Source organism: Bombina bombina, chromosome 12 (assembly GCF_027579735.1).
Source record: "Bombina bombina isolate aBomBom1 chromosome 12, aBomBom1.pri, whole genome shotgun sequence".
Lineage (NCBI taxonomy): Eukaryota > Metazoa > Chordata > Amphibia > Anura > Bombinatoridae > Bombina > Bombina bombina.
The window spans coordinates 21,783,069-21,805,383 of record NC_069510.1 but is presented as its reverse complement, the minus strand read 5'-3'; the positions used below and the strand labels follow the sequence as shown (position 1 = coordinate 21,805,383).

Here is a 22,315-nt window from a genome sequence, read left to right as displayed (position 1 = left end):
CAAAAGTTGAGAACACTTATCTTATATTCATACTTTTATTCATTTTTTAAAGTAATTGCCCTATAATGCTCTTACTTTGCTTAGGACACAATTGCTTACTGAAATTTTGTATAGTTTAACTGACCTTGAATTCATTTTTTTTTCTTTGGAACTTTAACCCATTAAAATGGATTACGCTTGCAGGGATATCAGACGTCTTATGTACACACACATGCTTCTTTATATTAACTCTGTCAGTATACTAAAGCACAAGTATTGGAAAATTAACATTTTATTACTTATTTTCCCTAACCCCCACTGGGAGTGTAATGTCTTCTGCTACCGATGATTAAACAGCTTTTCTATAGCCAATACTTAAGTATATAAACTTTCAGTATAGGTAAGGATACAACTGGCAAAAACAGCTATTTCTCCAACATTGGTGTGTCCGGTCCACGGCGTCATCCTTACTTGTGGGAATATCTCTTCCCCAACAGGAAATGGCAAAGAGTCCCAGCAAAGCTGTCCATATAGTCCCTCCTAGGCTCCGCCCACCCCAGTCATTCTCTTTGCCGTTGCACAGGCAACATCTCCACGGAGATGGTTAAGAGTATGTGGTGTTTAGTTGTAGTTTTTTAATTCTACTATCAAGAGTTTGTTATTTTAAAATAGTGCTGGTATGTACTATTTACTCTGAAACAGAAAAAGATGAAGAGTTCTGTTTGTGAGAGGAAGATGATTTTAGCAGACAGTAACTAAAATCGTTTGCTGTTTCCACATAGGACTGTTGAGATGAAGTAACTTCAGTTGGGGGAAACAGCAGACTTTTCTGCTTAAGGTATGACTAGCCATATTTCTAACAAGACTGTGTAATGCTGGAAGGCTGTCATTTCCCCTCATGGGGACCGGTAAGCCATTTTCTTAGTCTCAAACAGAATAAAGGGCTTAATATGGGCTATAAAACTGGTAGACACTTTTATGGGCAAAATCGATTGCTTTATTTGGGCATTTTATACATGTTTATGCTTGTAATTCACACTTATAAGCTTGGGGAACGTTTTTTAACGTCAGGCACTGTGTTAGACACCTTTCCAGTCAGGAAGGGCCTTCCCAGTTGTAGGCTGAGCCTCATTTTCGCGCCATTAATGCGCAGTTACTTTTGAGAGCAAGACATGCAGATGCATGTGTGAGGATCTGGAAGTAGTTGGAAAAGTTCCTAGAAGGCTTCATCTGGTATCGTATTCCCCCCCCTGGGTTTGGTAAAGTCGCAGCAAAGGCTGTAGCTGGGACTGTAGAGGGGTTAAAACTGTAACCGGCTCCGGTTTCTTTATTTTAAAGGTTAAAGCTCTGAAAATTGGTGTGCAATACTTTGAATGCTTTAAGACACTGTGGTGAAAATTTGGTAAATTTTGAACAATTCCTTCATACTTTTTCACATATTCAGTAATAAAGTGTGCACTGTTTAAAATTTAAAGAGACAGTAACGGTTTTGTTTTAAAACGTTTTTTGTACTTTTTTGACAAGTTTAAGCCTGTTTAACATGTCTGCACCTTCAGATAAGCTATGTTCTATATGTTTGAAGATCAATGTGTGTCCCCCTTCAAAATTGTGTGATAATTGTGCCATAGCGTCCAAACAAAGTAAGGACAGTATTGCCACAGATAGTAAAGTTGCCCAAGATGATTCATCAGATGAAGGAAGTAGACATAGTTCTACATCATCTCCTTCTGTGTCTACGCCAGTTTTGCCCACGCAGGAGGCCCCTAGTACCTCTAGCGTGCCAATGCTTATTACTATGCAACAATTAACGGCAGTAATGGATAACTCCATAGCAAATATTTTATCCAAAATGCCTGCATATCAGAGAAAGCGTGATTGCTCTGTTTTAAACACTGTAGAGCAGGAGGGCGCTGATGATAATTGCTCTGTCATACCCTCACACCAATCTGAAGGGGTCATGAGGGAGGTTTTGTCGGATGGGGAAATTTCAGATTCAGGTAAAATTTCTCAACAAGCAGAACCTGATGTTGTGACATTTAAATTTAAATTAGAGCATCTCCGCGCACTGCTTAAGGAGGTGTTATCTACTCTGGATGATTGTGACAACCTGGTCATTCCAGAAAAATTATGCAAGATGGACAAGTTCCTAGAGGTTCCGGTGCACCCTGACGCTTTTCCTATACCCAAGCGGGTGGCGGATATAGTGAATAAGGAGTGGGAGAAGCCCGGCATACCTTTTGTCCCCCCTCCTATATTTAAGAAATTATTTCCTATGGTCGACCCCAGAAAGGACTTATGGCAGACAGTCCCTAAGGTCGAGGGGGCAGTTTCTACTTTAAACAAGCGCACTACTATTCCTATCGAGAATAATTGTGCTTTCAAAGATCCTATGGATAAAAAATTGGAGGGTTTGCTTAAAAAGATTTTTGTACAGCAAGGTTACCTCCTGCAACCCATTTCGTGCATTGTCCCTGTCACTACAGCAGCGTGGTTCTGGTTCGAGGAACTAGAAAAGTCGCTCAGTAGAGAGACTCCGTATGAGGAGGTTATGGACAGAGTTCGCGCACTCAAGTTGGCTAATTCTTTTATTTTAGATGCCACTTTGCAACTAGCTAGATTAGCGGTGAAAAATTCAGGGTTTGCAATTGTGGCGCGCAGAGCGCTTTGGCTAAAGTCTTGGTCAGCGGATGTATCTTCCAAGACAAAATTGCTTAATATCCCCTTCAAGGGTAAGACTCTCTTTGGGCCAGAATTGAAAGAGATTATTTCAGACATCACTGGGGGAAAGGGCCATGCCCTCCCACAAGATAGACCTTTCAAAGCCAAGAATAAGTCTAATTTTCGTTCCTTTCGCAATTTCAGGAACGGACCGGCCTCTAACTCTGCATCCTCTAAACAAGAGGGTAATGCCTCTCAAACCAAACCAGCCTGGAAACCGGCGCAAGGCTGGAACAAGGGTAAGCAGGCCAAGAAGCCTGCTGCTGCTAACAAAACAGCATGAAGGAGTAGTCCCCGATCCGGGACCGGATCTAGTAGGGGGCAGACTCTCTCTCTTTGCTCAGGCTTGGGCAAGAGATGTTCAGGATCCCTGGACACTAGAAATAGTTTCTCAGGGTTATCTTCTGGAATTCAAGGAACTACCCCCAAGGGGAAGGTTCCACATGTCTCACTTATCCTCAAACCAAATAAAGAGACAGGCATTCTTACATTGTGTAGAAGACCTGTTAAAGATGGGAGTGATACACCCAGTTCCAACGGCGGAACAAGGAATGGGATTTTACTCAAATCTGTTTGTAGTTCCCAAAAAAGAGGGAACTTTCAGACCAATTCTGGATTTAAAGATCCTAAACAAATTTCTCAGAGTACCATCGTTCAAGATGGAAACCATTCGAACGATTCTACCCACAATCCAGGAAGGTCAATTTATGACTACCGTGGATCTAAAGGATGCGTATCTACATATTCCTATCCACAAAGAACATCATCAGTTCCTAAGGTTCGCCTTTCTGGACAAACATTACCAGTTTGTGGCCCTCCCATTCGGGTTAGCCACTGCTCCAAGGATTTTCACAAAGGTACTCGGATCCCTTCTAGCGGTTCTAAGACCAAGGGGCATTGCAGTAGTTCCGTACTTGGACGACATTCTAATACAAGCGTCGTCTCTTTCAAAGGCAAAGGCTCACACAGACATCGTTCTGGCCTTTCTCAGATCTCACGGATGGAAGGTGAACATAGAAAAAGGTTCCCTGTCTCCGTCGACAAGAGTTCACTTCTTGGGAACAATAATAGATTCCTTAGAAATGAGGATTTTCCTGACAGAAGTCAGAAAGTCAAAACTTCTAAACGCTTGTCAAGTTCTTCATTCTATTCCTCGTCCTTCCGTAGCTCAGTGCATGGAAGTAGTAGGATTGATGGTTGCAGCAATGGACATAGTTCCTTTTGCCCGAATTCATCTAAGACCATTACAACTGTGCATGCTGAAACAGTGGAATGGGGACTATACAGACTTGTCTCCAGTGATTCAAGTAGATCAGAAGACCAGAGACTCACTCCGTTGGTGGCTAACCCTGGACCACCTGTCCCAGGGAATGAGCTTCCGCAGACCAGAGTGGGTCATTGTCACGACCGACGCCAGTCTAGTGGGCTGGGGCGCGGTCTGGAAATCCCTGAAAGCTCAGGGACTATGGTCTCGGGAAGAGTCTCTTCTCCCGATAAACATTCTGGAACTGAGAGCGATATTCAATGCTCTCAGGGCTTGGCCTCAACTAGCAAAGGCCAGATTCATAAGATTCCAATCAGACAACATGACGACGGTTGCTTATATCAATCATCAGGGGGGAACAAGGAGTTCCCTGGCGATGAAAGAAGTGACCAAAATAATAAAATGGACAGAGGATCACTCCTGCCACCTATCTGCGATCCACATCCCAGGTGTGGAAAACTGGGAGTCGGATTATCTGAGTCAGACATTCCATCCGGGGGAGTGGGAACTCCACCCGGAGATCTTTGCCCAGTTGACTCAATTATGGGGCATTCCAGATATGGATATGATGGCGTCTCGTCAGAACTTCAAGGTTCCTTGCTACGGGTCCAGATCCAGGGATCCCAAGGCGACTCTAGTGGATGCACTAGTAGCGCCTTGGACCTTCAACCTAGCCTATGTGTTTCCACCGTTTCCTCTCATTCCCAGGCAGGTAGCCAGGATCAAGCAGGAGAGGGCCTTGGTGATCTTGATAGCTCCTGCGTGGCCACGCAGGACTTGGTATGCAGACCTGGTGAATATGTCATCGGTGCCACCATGGAAGCTACCTTTGAGACAGGATCTTCTTGTACAGGGTCCATTCGAACATCCAAATCTGGTCTCCCTCCAGCTGACGGCTTGGAAATTGAACGCTTGATTCTATCAAAGCGTGGGTTTTCAGATTCTGTGATAGATACTCTAGTTCAAGCCAGAAAACCGGTAACTAGAAAAATTTACCATAAAATATGGAAAAGATATATCTGCTGGTGTGAATCCAAGGGATTCTTATGGAATAAGATCAAAATCCCTAAGATCCTTTCCTTTCTACAAGAGGGTTTGGATAAAGGATTATCAGCGAGTTCTCTAAAGGGACAGATTTCTGCTTTATCTGTCTTATTACACAAACGACTGGCAGCTGTGCCAGATGTTCAAGCATTTGTTCAGGCTCTGGTTAGGATCAAGCCTGTTTACAGACCTTTGACTCCTCCCTGGAGTTTAAATCTAGTTCTTTCAGTTCTTCAAGAGGTTCCGTTTGAACCTCTACATTCCATAGATATTAAGTTGTTATCTTGGAAAGTTTTGTTTTTGGTTGCTATTTCTTCTGCTAGAAGAGTTTCTGAGTTATCTGCTCTTCAGTGTTCTCCGCCCTATCTGGTGTTCCATGCAGATAAGGTTGTTTTGCATACTAAGCCTGGTTTTCTTCCAAAGGTTGTTTCTAACAAAAATATTAACCAGGAGATAGTTGTTCCTTCTTTGTGTCCGAATCCAGTTTCAAAGAAGGAACGTTTGTTACACAATTTAGACGTAGTCCGTGCTCTAAAATTCTCTTCAGAAGCTACAAAAGAGTTCAGACAAACTTCTTCTCTGTTTGTCGTCTATTCTGGTAAAAGGAGAGGTCAAAAAGCGACTTCTACCTCTTTCTTTTTGGCTTAAAAGCATCATCCGATTGGCTTACGAGACTGCTGGACGGCAACCTCCAGAAAGAATCACAGCTCACTCCACTAGGGCTGTGGCTTCCACATGGGCCTTCAAGAACGAGGCTTCTGTTGATCAGATATGTAAGGCAGCGACTTGGTCTTCACTGCACACTTTTGCCAAATTTTACAAATTTGATACTTTTACTTCTTCAGAGGCTATTTTTGGGAGAAAGGTTTTGCAAGCTGTGGTGCCTTCTGTTTAGGTAACCTGATTTGCTCCCTCCCTTCATCCGTGTCCTAAAGCTTTGGTATTGGTTCCCACAAGTAAGGATGACACCGTGGACCGGACACACCAATGTTGGAGAAAACAGAATTTATGCTTACCTGATAAATTACTTTCTCCAACGGTGTGTCCGGTCCACGGCCCGCCCTGGTTTTTTAATCAGGTTTGATGAATTATTTTCTCTAACTACAGTCACCACGGCACCCTATAGTTTCTCCTGTTTTTTTTCCTCCTGTCCGTCGGTCGAATGACTGGGGTGGGCGGAGCCTAGGAGGGACTATATGGACAGCTTTGCTGGGACTCTTTGCCATTTCCTGTTGGGGAAGAGATATTCCCACAAGTAAGGATGATGCCGTGGACCGGACACACCGTTGGAGAAAGTAATTTATCAGGTAAGCATAAATTCTGTTTTCTAATACTGATATAAATGTTAAGGTGCTATTTAAAAATAATTGAATACTACACTCCAACAGGTAAATGAGATCATTTGAAACAAGTTAAAGGGGAGAACAATTTAGGGTACACTGTATCTTTAAGGCTTTCCAAGTGCTGTGCCACATATATTATTTTATATATATATATATATATAATTAATATTATTTTATATATATATATATATATATATATATATATATATATATATATATATATATATATATATATATATATATATATATAGAGAGAGAGAGAGAGAGAGACAGAGAGAGAGAGAATAAAACAAATACATTTGAAGGAGAAACACACACACTTATGTTTATCTACAGTTGTGCTCATAAATTTGCATACCCTGGCAGAATTTATGATTTCTTGGTCATTTTTCAGAGAATATGAAAGATAACACAAAAACTTTTCTTTCACTCATGGTTAGTGTTTGGCTGAAGTCATTTATTATCAATCAACTGTGTTTACTCTTTTTAAATCATAATGACAACAGAAACTACCCAAATGACCCTGATCAAAAGTTTACATACCCTGGTGATTTTGGCCTGATAATATGCACACAAGTTGACACAAAGGGGTTTGAATGGCTATTAAAGGTAAACATCCTCACCTGTGATCTGTTTGCTTGTAATTAGTATGTGTGTATAAAAGGTCAATGAGTTTCTGGACTCCTGACAGACCTTTGCATCTTTCATCCAGTGCTGCACTGACGATTCTGGATTCTGAGTCATGGGAAAAGCAAAAGAATTGTCAAAGGATCTGTGGGAAAAGGTAGTTGAACTGTATAAAACAGGAAATGGTTATAAAAAGATATCCAAGGAATTGATAATGCAAATCAGCAGTGTTCAAACTCTAATCAAGAAGTGGAAAATGAGGGGTTATGTTGAAACCAAACCACGGTCAGGTAGACCAACTAAAATTTCAGCCACAATTGCCAGGAAAATTGTTCAGGAAGCAAAGACAAACCCACAAATAACTTCAGGTGAAATATAGGACATGTGGTGTGGCTGTTTCAAGATGCACAATAAGGAGGCACTTGAAGAAAGATGGGCTGCATGGTCGAGTTGCCAGAAGAAAGCCATTACTACGCAAATGCCACAAAGTATCCCACTTACAATACACCAAACAGCACAGAGACAAGCCTCAAACCTTCTGGCACAAAGTCAATTGGAGTGATGTGACCAAACTTGAGCTTTTTGGCCACAACCATAAACGCTACATTTGGAGAGGAGTCAACAAGGCCTATGATGAAAGGTACACCATTCCTACTGTGAAACTGGAGGTGGATCGCTGATGTTTTGGGGATGTGTGAGCTACAAAGGCACAGGAAATTTGGCCAGAATTGATGCAAGATGAATGCAGTATGTTATCAAACAGAACCCCTCATTTTCCTCTTCTTGATTAGAGTTTGAACACTGCAGATTTGCATTCTCAATTCCTTGGATATCTTTTTATATCCCTTTCCTGTTTTATACAGTTCAACTACCTTTTTCCCACAGATCCTTTGACAATTATTTTTCTTTCCCCATGACTCAGAATCCAGAAACATCAGTGCAGCACTGTCAGAGTCTGTCAGGAGTCCAGAAAATCAATGACCTTTTATACACACACACTAATTACAAGAAAACAGATTACAGATGAGGATGGTTACCTTTAATAGCCATTCAAACCCCTTTGGGTCAACTTGTGTGCATATTATCAGGCCAAAATCACCAGGGTGTGTAAACTTTTGATCAGGGTCATTTGGGTAGTTTCTGTTGTCATTATGATTTAAAAAGAGTAAACACAGTTTATTGATAATAAATGGCTTCAGCCAAACACTAACCATGAGTGAAAGAAAAGTTTTTGTGTTATCTTTCATATTCTCGGAAAAATGGCCAAGAAGTCATAAATTCTGCCAGGGTTTGTAAACTCATGAGCACAACTGTACATCCATTCACTTTTTACTTTGTGTTCCTTTTTGTTGAGGTTCTTATTCTGTATTTTATGTCTTATCCTTGTTTCTGTACCAAACAAATCAGATTAAATCTCAGTGGTAGGTTGTGATAGCAGCAATATGAATACACTGTATTGATCTTATCTTCTCACTCTTCCTATCCTATATGAGAATACTTAGCATTTATTTCATCTCACAACAATCATACTTCACATCTATAGCTATTTGTGTTGTATGGTGTTCTGGTGTAAATTCTATAATGAATGTAAACCCCTGACACTGGAAACACTTATTAAAGAACCACTCAATGCAGTACAATTACATAATTAACAAGTACATAATGAAAAGACAATGCAATAGCACATACTCTGAATTTCAAATAAGCAGTAGATTTTTTTTCTGTCAAATTCATTTTTTCTCCCATTTTCCAACCCCCTGTATCATGTGACAGACATCAGCCAATCACAGACTAGTATATGTATACCCATGAGCTTGTGCACATGCTCAGTAGAATCTTGTTCCCCAGAAAGTGTGAATATAAAAAGACTGTGTGGAAGTAAATTCATGTTCTATCCTTCTGTTAAGGTTTTCATTTGTTTGAGTGGGTGATTACATTTTACTGTTAGATCCTATTCAAAACAGCAACTCTCCTTTTAGTTGTTAAATATCAAAACTGGAGCACATCTGCTGCAGGACTTTATCCCTGTGTTTAACCCTTTTGTGTGGGGTTAAACACATAGGCCGATGATCTAAAGCTCTCGTTTGGTGAGGTTATCTAAGAAGTCTCTTCCGTACTGTCAGATACTTCCAAGGGACAGGACAAACAATTTCACAATTTTATTTCATGATTTACATAGAGAATACAATTTTAAACAACTTTCCACTTTACTACTATTATCTAATTTGCTTTGTTTCTTGGTAACCTTTGTTGAAAAGCAACCCTAGGTAGGCTCAGGAGCTGGGTGCTAGATTCTGATTGGGGGGGGGGGTGCACATATATGACCCTAGTAGTGCGTAAATTAGAAAGTTATTTAACATTGTATGTTGTATCTGAATCATTTGGGGTATTCTTGTCCCTTTTAAGTAATCTTTTTTTTTTATTTATGTTTCCACCTTTTTGATGATTCTAAGATTTAAGAACAAAATGGTGGATATGCTGCCTGTGTGTATTTTATTAAATAAATACAGTGTTCTTGGGAGATTCCTGGCCTAAATGAGGTGTCAAAAGCCCTGGGGGTGCACGGCACAGAGAAGCCCTCTTGGGGGACTATAGGGCATTTGATATTCACAGCACAATGAAGTCTGTGGGCTCACTTGTTAGTGGCATTGGCAAGTGTCCATCACTAAAGGGTCCATACGAGGCCAGGTACCCAGCTTAGAATTCAGACCTACTAATAATGACCACGACCCATTTTCTTCAGTGTTTTGTGCTTTTGGGCATTAAACGGACACTTGAGTCAAAATTAAACGTTCATGATTCAGATAGAGCAGCAATCTTAAACAACTTTCTATTTTACTTCCATTAACAAAATGTGCACAGTCTTTTTATATTTACACTTTTTGTCACCAGCTCCTACTGAGCATGTTCAAGAATTCACAGCATATACGTATATGCATTTGTGATTGGCTGATGGTTGTCACATGATACAGGAGGCGTAGAAATAGACATAACTTTGAAATGTGTCAGAAATAAAATCTACTACTCATTTGAAGTGCTATTGCGTTGTCTTTTTAGCAAATCAACTGTATTTACTGGTCTTTTAAAGGGACATAAAGCACCTCGGTTTAACTAACTATGTGCAGTCGAAAATAAAGAACTTTGCACAGTAATTTAGCCCTGCCGTAAATATCCCTATTTGTGTCTTCAGCAGAGGGGAATTTGATAAGATACTGCAAAACAAATCAAGCTTTTCCATCAAAACAAGAGTGGCTAGGCTTGTCTACTCTAGTAATAAGGTCAGCGTGGCTAGGCTTGTCTACTCTAGTAATAAGGTCAGCGTGGCTAGGCTTGTCTACTCTAGTAATAAGGTCAGCGTGGCTAGGCTTGTCTACTCTAGTAATAAGGTCAGCGTGGCTAGGCTTGTCTACTCTAGTAATAAGGTCAGCGTGGCTAGGCTTGTCTACTCTAGTAATAAGGTCAGCGTGGCTAGGCTTGTCTACTCTAGTAATAAGGTCAGCGTGGCTAGGCTTGTCTACTCTAGTAATAAGGTCAGCGTGGCTAGGCTTGTCTACTCTAGTAATAAGGTCAGCGTGGCTAGGCTTGTCTACTCTAGTAATAAGGTCAGCGTGGCTAGGCTTGTCTACTCTAGTAATAAGGTCAGCGTGGCTAGGCTTGTCTACTCTAGTAATAAGGTCAGCGTGGCTAGGCTTGTCTACTCTAGTAATAAGGTCAGCGTGGCTAGGCTTGTCTACTCTAGTAATAAGGTCAGCGTGGCTAGGCTTGTCTACTCTAGTAATAAGGTCAGCGTGGCTAGGCTTGTCTACTCTAGTAATAAGGTCAGCGTGGCTAGGCTTGTCTACTCTAGTAATAAGGTCAGCGTGGCTAGGCTTGTCTACTCTAGTAATAAGGTCAGCGTGGCTAGGCTTGTCTACTCTAGTAATAAGGTCAGCGTGGCTAGGCTTGTCTACTCTAGTAATAAGGTCAGCGTGGCTAGGCTTGTCTACTCTAGTAATAAGGTCAGCGTGGCTAGGCTTGTCTACTCTAGTAATAAGGTCAGCGTGGCTAGGCTTGTCTACTCTAGTAATAAGGTCAGCGTGGCTAGGCTTGTCTACTCTAGTAATAAGGTCAGCGTGGCTAGGCTTGTCTACTCTAGTAATAAGGTCAGCGTGGCTAGGCTTGTCTACTCTAGTAATAAGGTCAGCGTGGCTAGGCTTGTCTACTCTAGTAATAAGGTCAGCGTGGCTAGGCTTGTCTACTCTAGTAATAAGGTCAGCGTGGCTAGGCTTGTCTACTCTAGTAATAAGGTCAGCGTGGCTAGGCTTGTCTACTCTAGTAATAAGGTCAGCGTGGCTAGGCTTGTCTACTCTAGTAATAAGGTCAGCGTGGCTAGGCTTGTCTACTCTAGTAATAAGGTCAGCGTGGCTAGGCTTGTCTACTCTAGTAATAAGGTCAGCGTGGCTAGGCTTGTCTACTCTAGTAATAAGGTCAGCGTGGCTAGGCTTGTCTACTCTAGTAATAAGGTCAGCGTGGCTAGGCTTGTCTACTCTAGTAATAAGGTCAGCGTGGCTAGGCTTGTCTACTCTAGTAATAAGGTCAGCGTGGCTAGGCTTGTCTACTCTAGTAATAAGGTCAGCGTGGCTAGGCTTGTCTACTCTAGTAATAAGGTCAGCGTGGCTAGGCTTGTCTACTCTAGTAATAAGGTCAGCGTGGCTAGGCTTGTCTACTCTAGTAATAAGGTCAGCGTGGCTAGGCTTGTCTACTCTAGTAATAAGGTCAGCGTGGCTAGGCTTGTCTACTCTAGTAATAAGGTCAGCGTGGCTAGGCTTGTCTACTCTAGTAATAAGGTCAGCGTGGCTAGGCTTGTCTACTCTAGTAATAAGGTCAGCGTGGCTAGGCTTGTCTACTCTAGTAATAAGGTCAGCGTGGCTAGGCTTGTCTACTCTAGTAATAAGGTCAGCGTGGCTAGGCTTGTCTACTCTAGTAATAAGGTCAGCGTGGCTAGGCTTGTCTACTCTAGTAATAAGGTCAGCGTGGCTAGGCTTGTCTACTCTAGTAATAAGGTCAGCGTGGCTAGGCTTGTCTACTCTAGTAATAAGGTCAGCGTGGCTAGGCTTGTCTACTCTAGTAATAAGGTCAGCGTGGCTAGGCTTGTCTACTCTAGTAATAAGGTCAGCGTGGCTAGGCTTGTCTACTCTAGTAATAAGGTCAGCGTGGCTAGGCTTGTCTACTCTAGTAATAAGGTCAGCGTGGCTAGGCTTGTCTACTCTAGTAATAAGGTCAGCGTGGCTAGGCTTGTCTACTCTAGTAATAAGGTCAGCGTGGCTAGGCTTGTCTACTCTAGTAATAAGGTCAGCGTGGCTAGGCTTGTCTACTCTAGTAATAAGGTCAGCGTGGCTAGGCTTGTCTACTCTAGTAATAAGGTCAGCGTGGCTAGGCTTGTCTACTCTAGTAATAAGGTCAGCGTGGCTAGGCTTGTCTACTCTAGTAATAAGGTCAGCATGGCTAGGCTTGTCTACTCTAGTAATAAGGTCAGCGTGGCTAGGCTTGTCTACTCTAGTAATAAGGTCAGCATGGCTAGGCTTGTCTACTCTAGTAATAAGGTCAGCGTGGCTAGGCTTGTCTACTCTAGTAATAAGGTCAGCGTGGCTAGGCTTGTCTACTCTAGTAATAAGGTCAGCGTGGCTAGGCTTGTCTACTCTAGTAATAAGGTCAGCGTGGCTAGGCTTGTCTACTCTAGTAATAAGGTCAGCGTGGCTAGGCTTGTCTACTCTAGTAATAAGGTCAGCGTGGCTAGGCTTGTCTACTCTAGTAATAAGGTCAGCGTGGCTAGGCTTGTCTACTCTAGTAATAAGGTCAGCGTGGCTAGGCTTGTCTACTCTAGTAATAAGGTCAGCGTGGCTAGGCTTGTCTACTCTAGTAATAAGGTCAGCGTGGCTAGGCTTGTCTACTCTAGTAATAAGGTCAGCGTGGCTAGGCTTGTCTACTCTAGTAATAAGGTCAGCATGGCTAGGCTTGTCTACTCTAGTAATAAGGTCAGCGTGGCTAGGCTTGTCTACTCTAGTAATAAGGTCAGCGTGGCTCTTTCAAATGATGTAAGTTGTGGGGAAGGTGAAAGCTACTGCAGCAAACGCGTGTTAATGCATTCACAAAAGTGTCACAATTAGACAGTATGACTAAAAATAAATTCCTTGTATTTACCCATTAACTACTGGTGGTCAGGAAACGTGATAAGTTATAGAAACAGACTTTCACAGAAAATGGGAACTAGAAAACTCATCAGGACTTCTCATTTTACCTTCTGATGTCTAAGCGTCAATTCATTCTTAAGCTAACCTTATGCATATCCCAGACACAGTGTTTAATATGAGGTTAAACTTGTGCTCTATAAAGTTGCACAACCCCAATTTGCTGCTGCTTATATATCTTGTTAGACAAGTAAGATTCCCACTGGCCTTATCTGCTGCATTACTGCATTGCTTATCAATTTTTAAATTGCCTGAAATAATAATTGCCAAGTCATTGATACTGCTCTGATCTGAGATGTCATCGCAGAAAATGCAGCATGTAGGCAGAAAGAATGGGACACATGCAGGAACTGTTAGTGCAGTTGCAGCACTACTCCACATTAGACTCTGTTCTCCACAAACAGGGCTTTGCTCTGGCAGCAATGTGAAAGCTTTCCTTATTACAATGCATCCAGAGTAAAGTGCTGTTTGAAAAGAACCGTCAAATATGGATCAGTGCTCTCAGGGAATTTTTAAATCCCGCACTCTAGTTTTTCCTAGTGTGCAAAGCTGTGACCTCTGAATGTAAGTTGTTCTTGTGAGCAATGCACCTTTTTTATTACTACATTTTTACCTTGTGATGTTAGACTAAGAGAAAAGGAAACAAAGTGAGATATTTTCAAAACATAATTTTTTTTGTCTGCAGCTAATTTGAGAAGCAATTTTTAACTGCTGCGCTTTATTATAAAAATGTAAAAATAAATTTACTCTCCAGTTAATCAACACATTGCAATTGAGCCGCCCAATTTAAAATTGAATTTTATTTAAAAAGGACCTGAAGAAAATGTTTAACAAAAACAAATATCTCATTGCAGAAAGTGAGTCAGTAAATTTCTGTTGAGTCTATAATTGTGCTGACGCTTGTGCATGCTAAATGTTGCATTTTGGACTTTGTAGTGTTAAATTTTTGATTACTGTCTTGCAAAAAGAGGAGCTTTGATGAGACATTTTTGGAGCACTATATGGCAGCACTATTTCCTGCCATTTAGTGCTCCAGGCACCGACCTATCTCTTCAACAAAGAATACCATGGGAACAAAGCAAATTTGAGAAGTAAATTGGAAACTGTTTTTAAAACCTAATGTTCTGTCTGAGTCACCAAATAATATATTTTTGGGTTTCATATCCCTTTAAGTTACAAGGAAGCTGTGTGGATAATTGAGGCTATATAGTGTGCAGGTCTAATACTCAGCCATCACTGGTATCCAGCGGCTATATAGTGTGCAGGTCTAATACTCAGCCATCACTGGTATCCAGCGGCTATATAGTGTGCAGGTCTAATACTCAGCCATCACTGGTATCCAGTGGCTATATAGTGTGCAGGTCTAATACTCAGCCATCACTGGTATCCAGCGGCTATATAGTGTGCAGGTCTAATACTCAGCCATCACTGGTATCCAGCGGCTATATAGTGTGCAGGTCTAATACTCAGCCATCACTGGTATCCAGCGGCTATATAGTGTGCAGGTCTAATACTCAGCGATCACTGGTATCCAGCGGCTATATAGTGTGCAGGTCTAATACTCAGCCATCACTGGTATCCAGCGGCTATATAGTGTGCAGGTCTAATACTCAGCCATCACTGGTATCCAGCGGCTATATAGTGTGCAGGTCTAATACTCAGCCATCACTGGTATCCAGCGGCTATATAGTGTGCAGGTCTAATACTCAGCTAATGCCATCACTGGTATCCAGTGGCTATATAGTGTGCAGGTCTAATACTCAGCCATCACTGGTATCCAGCGGCTATATAGTGTGCAGGTCTAATACTCAGCCATCACTGGTATCCAGCGGCTATATAGTGTGCAGGTCTAATACTCAGCCATCACTGGTATCCAGCGGCTATATAGTGTGCAGGTCTAATACTCAGCGATCACTGGTATCCAGCGGCTATATAGTGTGCAGGTCTAATACTCAGCCATCACTGGTATCCAGCGGCTATATAGTGTGCAGGTCTAATACTCAGCTAATGCCATCACTGGTATCCAGCGGCTATATAGTGTGCAGGTCTAATACTCAGCCATCACTGGTATCCAGCGGCTATATAGTGTGCAGGTCTAATACTCAGCTAATGCTATCACTGGTATCCAGCGGCTATATAGTGTGCAGGTCTAATACTCAGCCATCACTGGTATCCAGCGGCTATATAGTGTGCAGGTCTAATACTCAGCCATCACTGGTATCCAGCGGCTATATAGTGTGCAGGTCTAATACTCAGCCATCACTGGTATCCAGCGGCTATATAGTGTGCAGGTCTAATACTCAGCCATCACTGGTATCCAGCGGCTATATAGTGTGCAGGTCTAATACTCAGCCATCACTGGTATCCAGCGGCTATATAGTGTGCAGGTCTAATACTCAGCCATCACTGGTATCCAGCGGCTATATAGTGTGCAGGTCTAATACTCAGCCATCACTGGTATCCAGCGGCTATATAGTGTGCAGGTCTAATACTCAGCCATCACTGGTATCCAGCGGCTATATAGTGTGCAGGTCTAATACTCAGCCATCACTGGTATCCAGCGGCTATATAGTGTGCAGGTCTAATACTCAGCGATCACTGGTATCCAGCGGCTATATAGTGTGCAGGTCTAATACTCAGCCATCACTGGTATCCAGTGGCTATATAGTGTGCAGGTCTAATACTCAGCCATCACTGGTATCCAGCGGCTATATAGTGTGCAGGTCTAATACTCAGCCATCACTGGTATCCAGCGGCTATATAGTGTGCAGGTCTAATACTCAGCCATCACTGGTATCCAGCGGCTATATAGTGTGCAGGTCTAATACTCAGCCATCACTGGTATCCAGCGGCTATATAGTGTGCAGGTCTAATACTCAGCCATCACTGGTATCCAGCGGCTATATAGTGTGCAGGTCTAATACTCAGCCATCACTGGTATCCAGCGGCTATATAGTGTGCAGGTCTAATACTCAGCCATCACTGGTATCCAGCGGCTATATAGTGTGCAGGTCTAATACTCAGCCATCACTGGTATCCAGCGGCTATATAGTGTGCAGGTCTAATACTCAGCCATCACTGGTATCCAGCGGCTATATAGTGTGCAGGTCTAATACTCAGCCATCACTGGTATCCAGCGGCTATATAGTGTGCAGGTCTAATACTCAGCCATCACTGGTATCCAGCGGCTATATAGTGTGCAGGTCTAAAACTCAGCTAATGCCATCACTGGTATCCAGCGGCTATATAGTGTGCAGGTCTAATACTCAGCTAATGCCATCACTGGTATCCAGCGGCTATATAGTGTGCAGGTCTAATACTCAGCCATCACTGGTATCCAGCGGCTATATAGTGTGCAGGTCTAATACTCAGCCATCACTGGTATCCAGCGGCTATATAGTGTGCAGGTCTAATACTCAGCCATCACTGGTATCCAGCGGCTATATAGTGTGCAGGTCTAATACTCAGCCATCACTGGTATCCAGCGGCTATATAGTGTGCAGGTCTAATACTCAGCCATCACTGGTATCCAGCGGCTATATAGTGTGCAGGTCTAATACTCAGCCATCACTGGTATCCAGCGGCTATATAGTGTGCAGGTCTAATACTCAGCCATCACTGGTATCCAGCGGCTATATAGTGTGCAGGTCTAATACTCAGCCATCACTGGTATCCAGCGGCTATATAGTGTGCAGGTCTAATACTCAGCCATCACTGGTATCCAGCGGCTATATAGTGTGCAGGTCTAATACTCAGCTATCACTGGTATCCAGCGGCTATATAGTGTGCAGGTCTAATACTCAGCCATCACTGGTATCCAGCGGCTATATAGTGTGCAGGTCTAATACTCAGCTAATGCCATCACTGGTATCCAGCGGCTATATAGTGTGCAGGTCTAATACTCAGCCATCACTGGTATCCAGCGGCTATATAGTGTGCAGGTCTAATACTCAGCCATCACTGGTATCCAGCGGAGCTAATACTGCACACATTGCTCTCAGTCAGAGCTGCCCTACCACATCTCTCTTCTTTGATGTGATTCTCTCCCACCTGAATTAGATGAATTAAACTGAGATCCCTCCGTGAGCATTCGTTAAACCCCTTAAGCTGTGGTGCTAGTTTGTGATACCGTAAAGCTATTTTCCTTTCCATCCATCTCCATCTTGCTTCAGTCCAGATGTATTTGATGATGCCAAGTACAGCTGCCAGACACCCAGTGCGGCTGATAAGACACCAAGTCTGTTTCATATCACGCCTAGAAATTAGCAACATCCACTACACTCAAGGCGGTAACGGCAAATCTGTGAAAGCAATGTATAGCTGACTATTACGTTTTCAATTATAATTCTAATGTGTATTTAATGGGGAAAAATTACAGGAACCTAGAAAAGCCGCCTGCATAATTCTGACTGTTTTTATTTCTGCTTCAATCATTTTTTAGGCTGCTTTTTTTTTATTATTATTTTTTTTAAATATTATATTTTTACAATTAAAGGACCATTAACTCTTTCATGACGGGACTAATTTGTCTACATCAGAACAACGCTCCAATGCAAACAAATTGAAATCATGCAATCGTGCATGTGATCGCGATATTTCAATGATGGGATTAGGTCTAGGGGGTGTCGTGCCTATGATGCTGGGCCCGAGATTCCATTCAGGAAGTGGCGTTGGCTTCAGTAAAGCCAAAAGGCTAGGACGTTCCATGCCGTCCTTTTTTTTTTTTTTACTTAATTAATTTGCTTGTTTATACACAAAGGCTTCTGTCAGACTTTAACAACCAAACAAACTTTGTCAAGACAAGGGTGTCACATAGTGTAATTTCCTTCTAATATATAATGAGAAGACAAAAACTACTCCGAAATAAGAAAGCAACCTCAGGTGCAATAAAAGCGGTCTGGGACCTCACAGTTCGCCAGCTGAACGGAACATCAGCCAAATGGTTTCAGACTGGAGGCACTGCCCCAAATTCAGTTCTCCAAATACGTGGTCCAAATGTCAAAACATTAAAATGCAGGTTAGAGATTAACCAACAAATGTTTGATTTATTCAGCATTAAAAACATTAAAAATGACAGTACTGAAGAGACGTGTTTCTAGAACTCGTGTGTCCTTCTGTATCTTCATCCCCAAAGATTGTTTATGATCAGCAACAGTAACAATATGTAACTTAGACCAGGGCTTAACACATTTATGAAACTTTTATGAACCAGATGTTACATTCCCCTGTAATCTCCTGTGCATTACTTTACCTATGTGTTTAATCCCTTAACACAAAGTAACATGTTTGTACATATTGCACACTGGCTGAAAGGCACAACTCCCTCAGATATGTTGTCCATAAGCATAAATTCAAATTACAGTTTTATTTAGACCATAAGAAAGCACCATAGCCGTACAAACTTTGCTAGATATTGCTGCTTGACTGGATAAAAGTGCATCAAACTATAACCTGAATTATTTTATTGTTATGAGAATATTCTAATGTGAATTAATGCTGACACAAGCAAATATGAATTTGTGATAGCAAGAGATTAAATACAAAGAAGGAAGGAGACACGAGCTGTCTCATGAAAGTGTTTGGTGATATTACTCAGACTAAAAGATGAATCCAACTGATAAATAGCCCATACAGCATCTTTATGTCATGTGCTCTAAATGGTTTAATAGTAAATTGCAAAATATGCACATGAGTAATGCCCAAACCATAGCAGTGCTATAAATTTTATGCCATTAGCTGCAGTTTTATATTGTATTGTCTGAGCACACACTGCATATAAATGACAATGACGGTTTATAAAAACCGTATGATAACACTTTATGCAGACGTAAAAATATTGCCTTTGTTTCGTAATCCATTCCATTTAAGAGAGTCACTGCGTGAAATAGTAATAATGTTTATGATATGACAGGTAAACCTGGTTACACATGCAAAAACTATTACAGGTAATTACAGTTTTAATTTTTTTAACCAAATCGAAATTTATGTCTAGAACCGATGTCAGACATGGCGGCTAATTGATTCAGTATTAATAATCACTTTCTAAGGTGTTTGAGTGAAGCCTTTTTTCACTTAATAAGATCAATGCATGACATAGACAGTTAATGTCATTTTATTTTGAGTAATTATATAACATTTTTTTTAAATCTACAAACACTTTATTGCAATTAAAAAATAAACATGCTGGAAAACATATTTAAAGGGACAGTCTACTTGAAAATTCTTATTGTTAAAAATAAAATAAAATAGATAATCCCTTTATTACCCATTCCTTAGATTGGCATAACCAACACAGTTATATTACTATAAACGCTGTCAGCATTTAACATTGCACAGGCATTTCTAGGGAAATGCCTGTGCGATGCCGCCCCCTGCATACTCGCGGCCAATCTGCCGCTAGTAGGGGGTGTCAATCATCCCAATTAGATTGGGATGATTTCAGTCCACCACCTAAAAGGCGAACCTGAAACGATAGTTGGAGGAAGCAGCATCCGCTGTTTGGTAAATCTACCCCCTTGTATCTAAACCTCTGCAGACTGCCCCCTGTCAGAATGCACTGAGATAAGAGGCGGCCTTCAAGGGTATAGCTTTTTTGCTTGTTTACGGGTGCGCGATAAATTAGCGATCCACTTGTATCCTAGCCTTAAAATGCCTAACATAACCTGCTCGATGCTGACCAGTACATCTCACAGGGATAGTGGCATTTTTTATTATTATTAATGGATATACAATAAAAATATCTTGTATTGCTTAGAGGTAAATTTGCAGCATACGGTACCATACTGCATCACGCTCAGTCTGTGCTCTTGAAATTTCCCTGATGATTTATTCTTCTATTCAATGATCTTCCTTTTGCTTTCAGCTTCACTCCCCCATGAACTCGGTCAGCAGCTCAGAAGACATCAAACCTCCTCCAGGAATCAACGGAATGCTTAAAGTTCCAGGACATCTCTCAGGAAATATGGCGTCCTTCACCAAACACATCTGCGCTATCTGCGGCGACCGATCTTCAGGTATTAATAACTTTATTTCTTTTTTATTTCTTTACTATTGAAATCTTGCCGCCATCAAATGACCCAACGCATTAAAAAGTGATGCGCAACTGTGAAATGTCGCCATAGTGGGAAACGTTAAACATTTACTTTATCTAATGTAGGAAAAGTTTAGATTAAAGTTGAGATTATTGACCATGTGCCAATTCTCCATTTGACCCTCGGTCTTCAGGGAATAATTTAGATCACACCCAACTAGCACCAGGAACATTCACATTACAAATGCTCTCTATTTAATTGATGTTTTGTTTAAACATTAATTTGTTATTATACACAACATTTTAACGTAACACCAACAAAATTTAACACCAATTTGTTATAAACAGGAGCTATTTTGTGAGATGATAAAAAAAACGAACTTTTTGAAACCTTATACAAACATCACTCTATAAAGTCATTCCCGACTTGTTTTTTTCTGATTGGCTCTTCGTTCAGAATTTACCACTGGGTATGGGGTTAAACACATAGGTAAAGACAGCTCCCGAGCAGCAATACACTAGTGGGAGCTAGCTGAACACATATGGTGAGCCAATGGCAAAAGCCATATGTGTGAAGCCACCAATCACCAGCTAGCTCCCAGTAGTGCTTTGCTGTTTCTGAACCTACCTTTGTATGCTTTTTAACAAAGGATGCAAAGAGAATTAAGTCAATTTGATAACATAAGTAAAATGAAAAGTCTCTTAGAATGACACGCTCCTTCTGATCCATAACAGTTTAATTTTAACTTTCATGTCCCTTTAAAATGATTTCATAAGGAACATAAACCAACATTGCAATATTCATTTTTAATTTATTTTGATTATGTTTTCTGAATATTGTGCTGTTTCCAGTCTCTCCAGAGATGCTGGAGAACTCCAGTTATACCTAACTATGGGGACATATACCTGAAACTGCAACATTCTACACAGTGATTTATTCGTTTAGAACATAAACATATATATCTGTCCTTAATTGGTCACAACAAATGAGATCAGGAACATGAATTCCACTGGGGTTTTCAAGGTGTGTATCTATAAACTGCTCTTGATTTGCAAAACCATGTAAACTGTACAGTTTGTTAATTTTATTGTATTTTTAGTTATTTTTTAAACAGATATTTTGCTATTGATAAAATATATTCTACATATAAAAATAAAATACAATACTATTTGAATATGAAATTTACATTTCATTTATTCAGATATCAGTTAAATACCATATTAAAGGGACACGATGCAGGTTTCAAGACGTTTCTTCAGTGATTCAGACTATTAACTATTATCAACATTTATTTTGTTCTCTTGTTATCCTTTGTTGAAATGCAAGTAGGTAGTCTCAGGAGTGTGCATATATCAGGAGCACTGTACGGCAACAGTTTTGTAAGAATGTTTTTAACAATGTTATACATTGTGCATACACTGCTGCCATCTTATGCTCAAAAGCATTCTTGCAAAACCACTGCGGACACGCACACTACCTATCTAGGTATTCTCTTCGGTAAAGGATACCATGATAACAAAGTCATTTTGATATTAGAAATACAGTAGAAAGTTGTTTAAATGGTCTGTTCCATCTGAATCATGAAATAAATAAATGTAGATGTTATGTCCCTTTAAGCTTGCTGTTTTTATAGATTGAGGTTACAGTAATGTTTTTTGCGCACAGTTGCTTATTTTATATCTAGAATCTGTAGCATATTTTCTGAGACTGTATCTTTCTGGGTTTAATTACTCTGTGTTTGTAGAGCCCTTACGGGTACAGCGTTACATTTTTGATTGATGATGCTGTTTTTCTCGTATTTTACTCTGAAGACCCTAATAATGTTTGGGATTAAAGCGCCATCTCATTCTGCTTGATGAAATCTTAAAAGAGAAGTTCTGCAATGTTTTGGGTTGTGGTGAGGTCCACGCTGCAGAGCAAAAGACCTTTCCGACGTCTGTCTCCAATGTGTCTGGCGTGTGGTTAAAAAGGCCAAGTAGGGAAATGATTATTCTATGTTCCCTCAACCTACTCACAAGTCAGGTTTGATCCTCACCGACAATTAATTAAGAACAGAAAAAATGGAAAGTGGAACATCTGCAG

General features: G+C 41.0%; 1 protein-coding gene across 1 annotated transcript in view; it reads left to right on the top strand.

Moving 5' to 3' along the window:
• The window catches only part of RXRA (retinoid X receptor alpha), a 380,221-nt gene that overhangs the window by 267,456 nt on the left and 90,450 nt on the right, over positions 1–22,315 (top strand). The window contains 1 exon segment of the mRNA XM_053695798.1: positions 20,065–20,215. Within this exon segment, the coding sequence (XP_053551773.1) occupies positions 20,065–20,215 (151 nt within the window).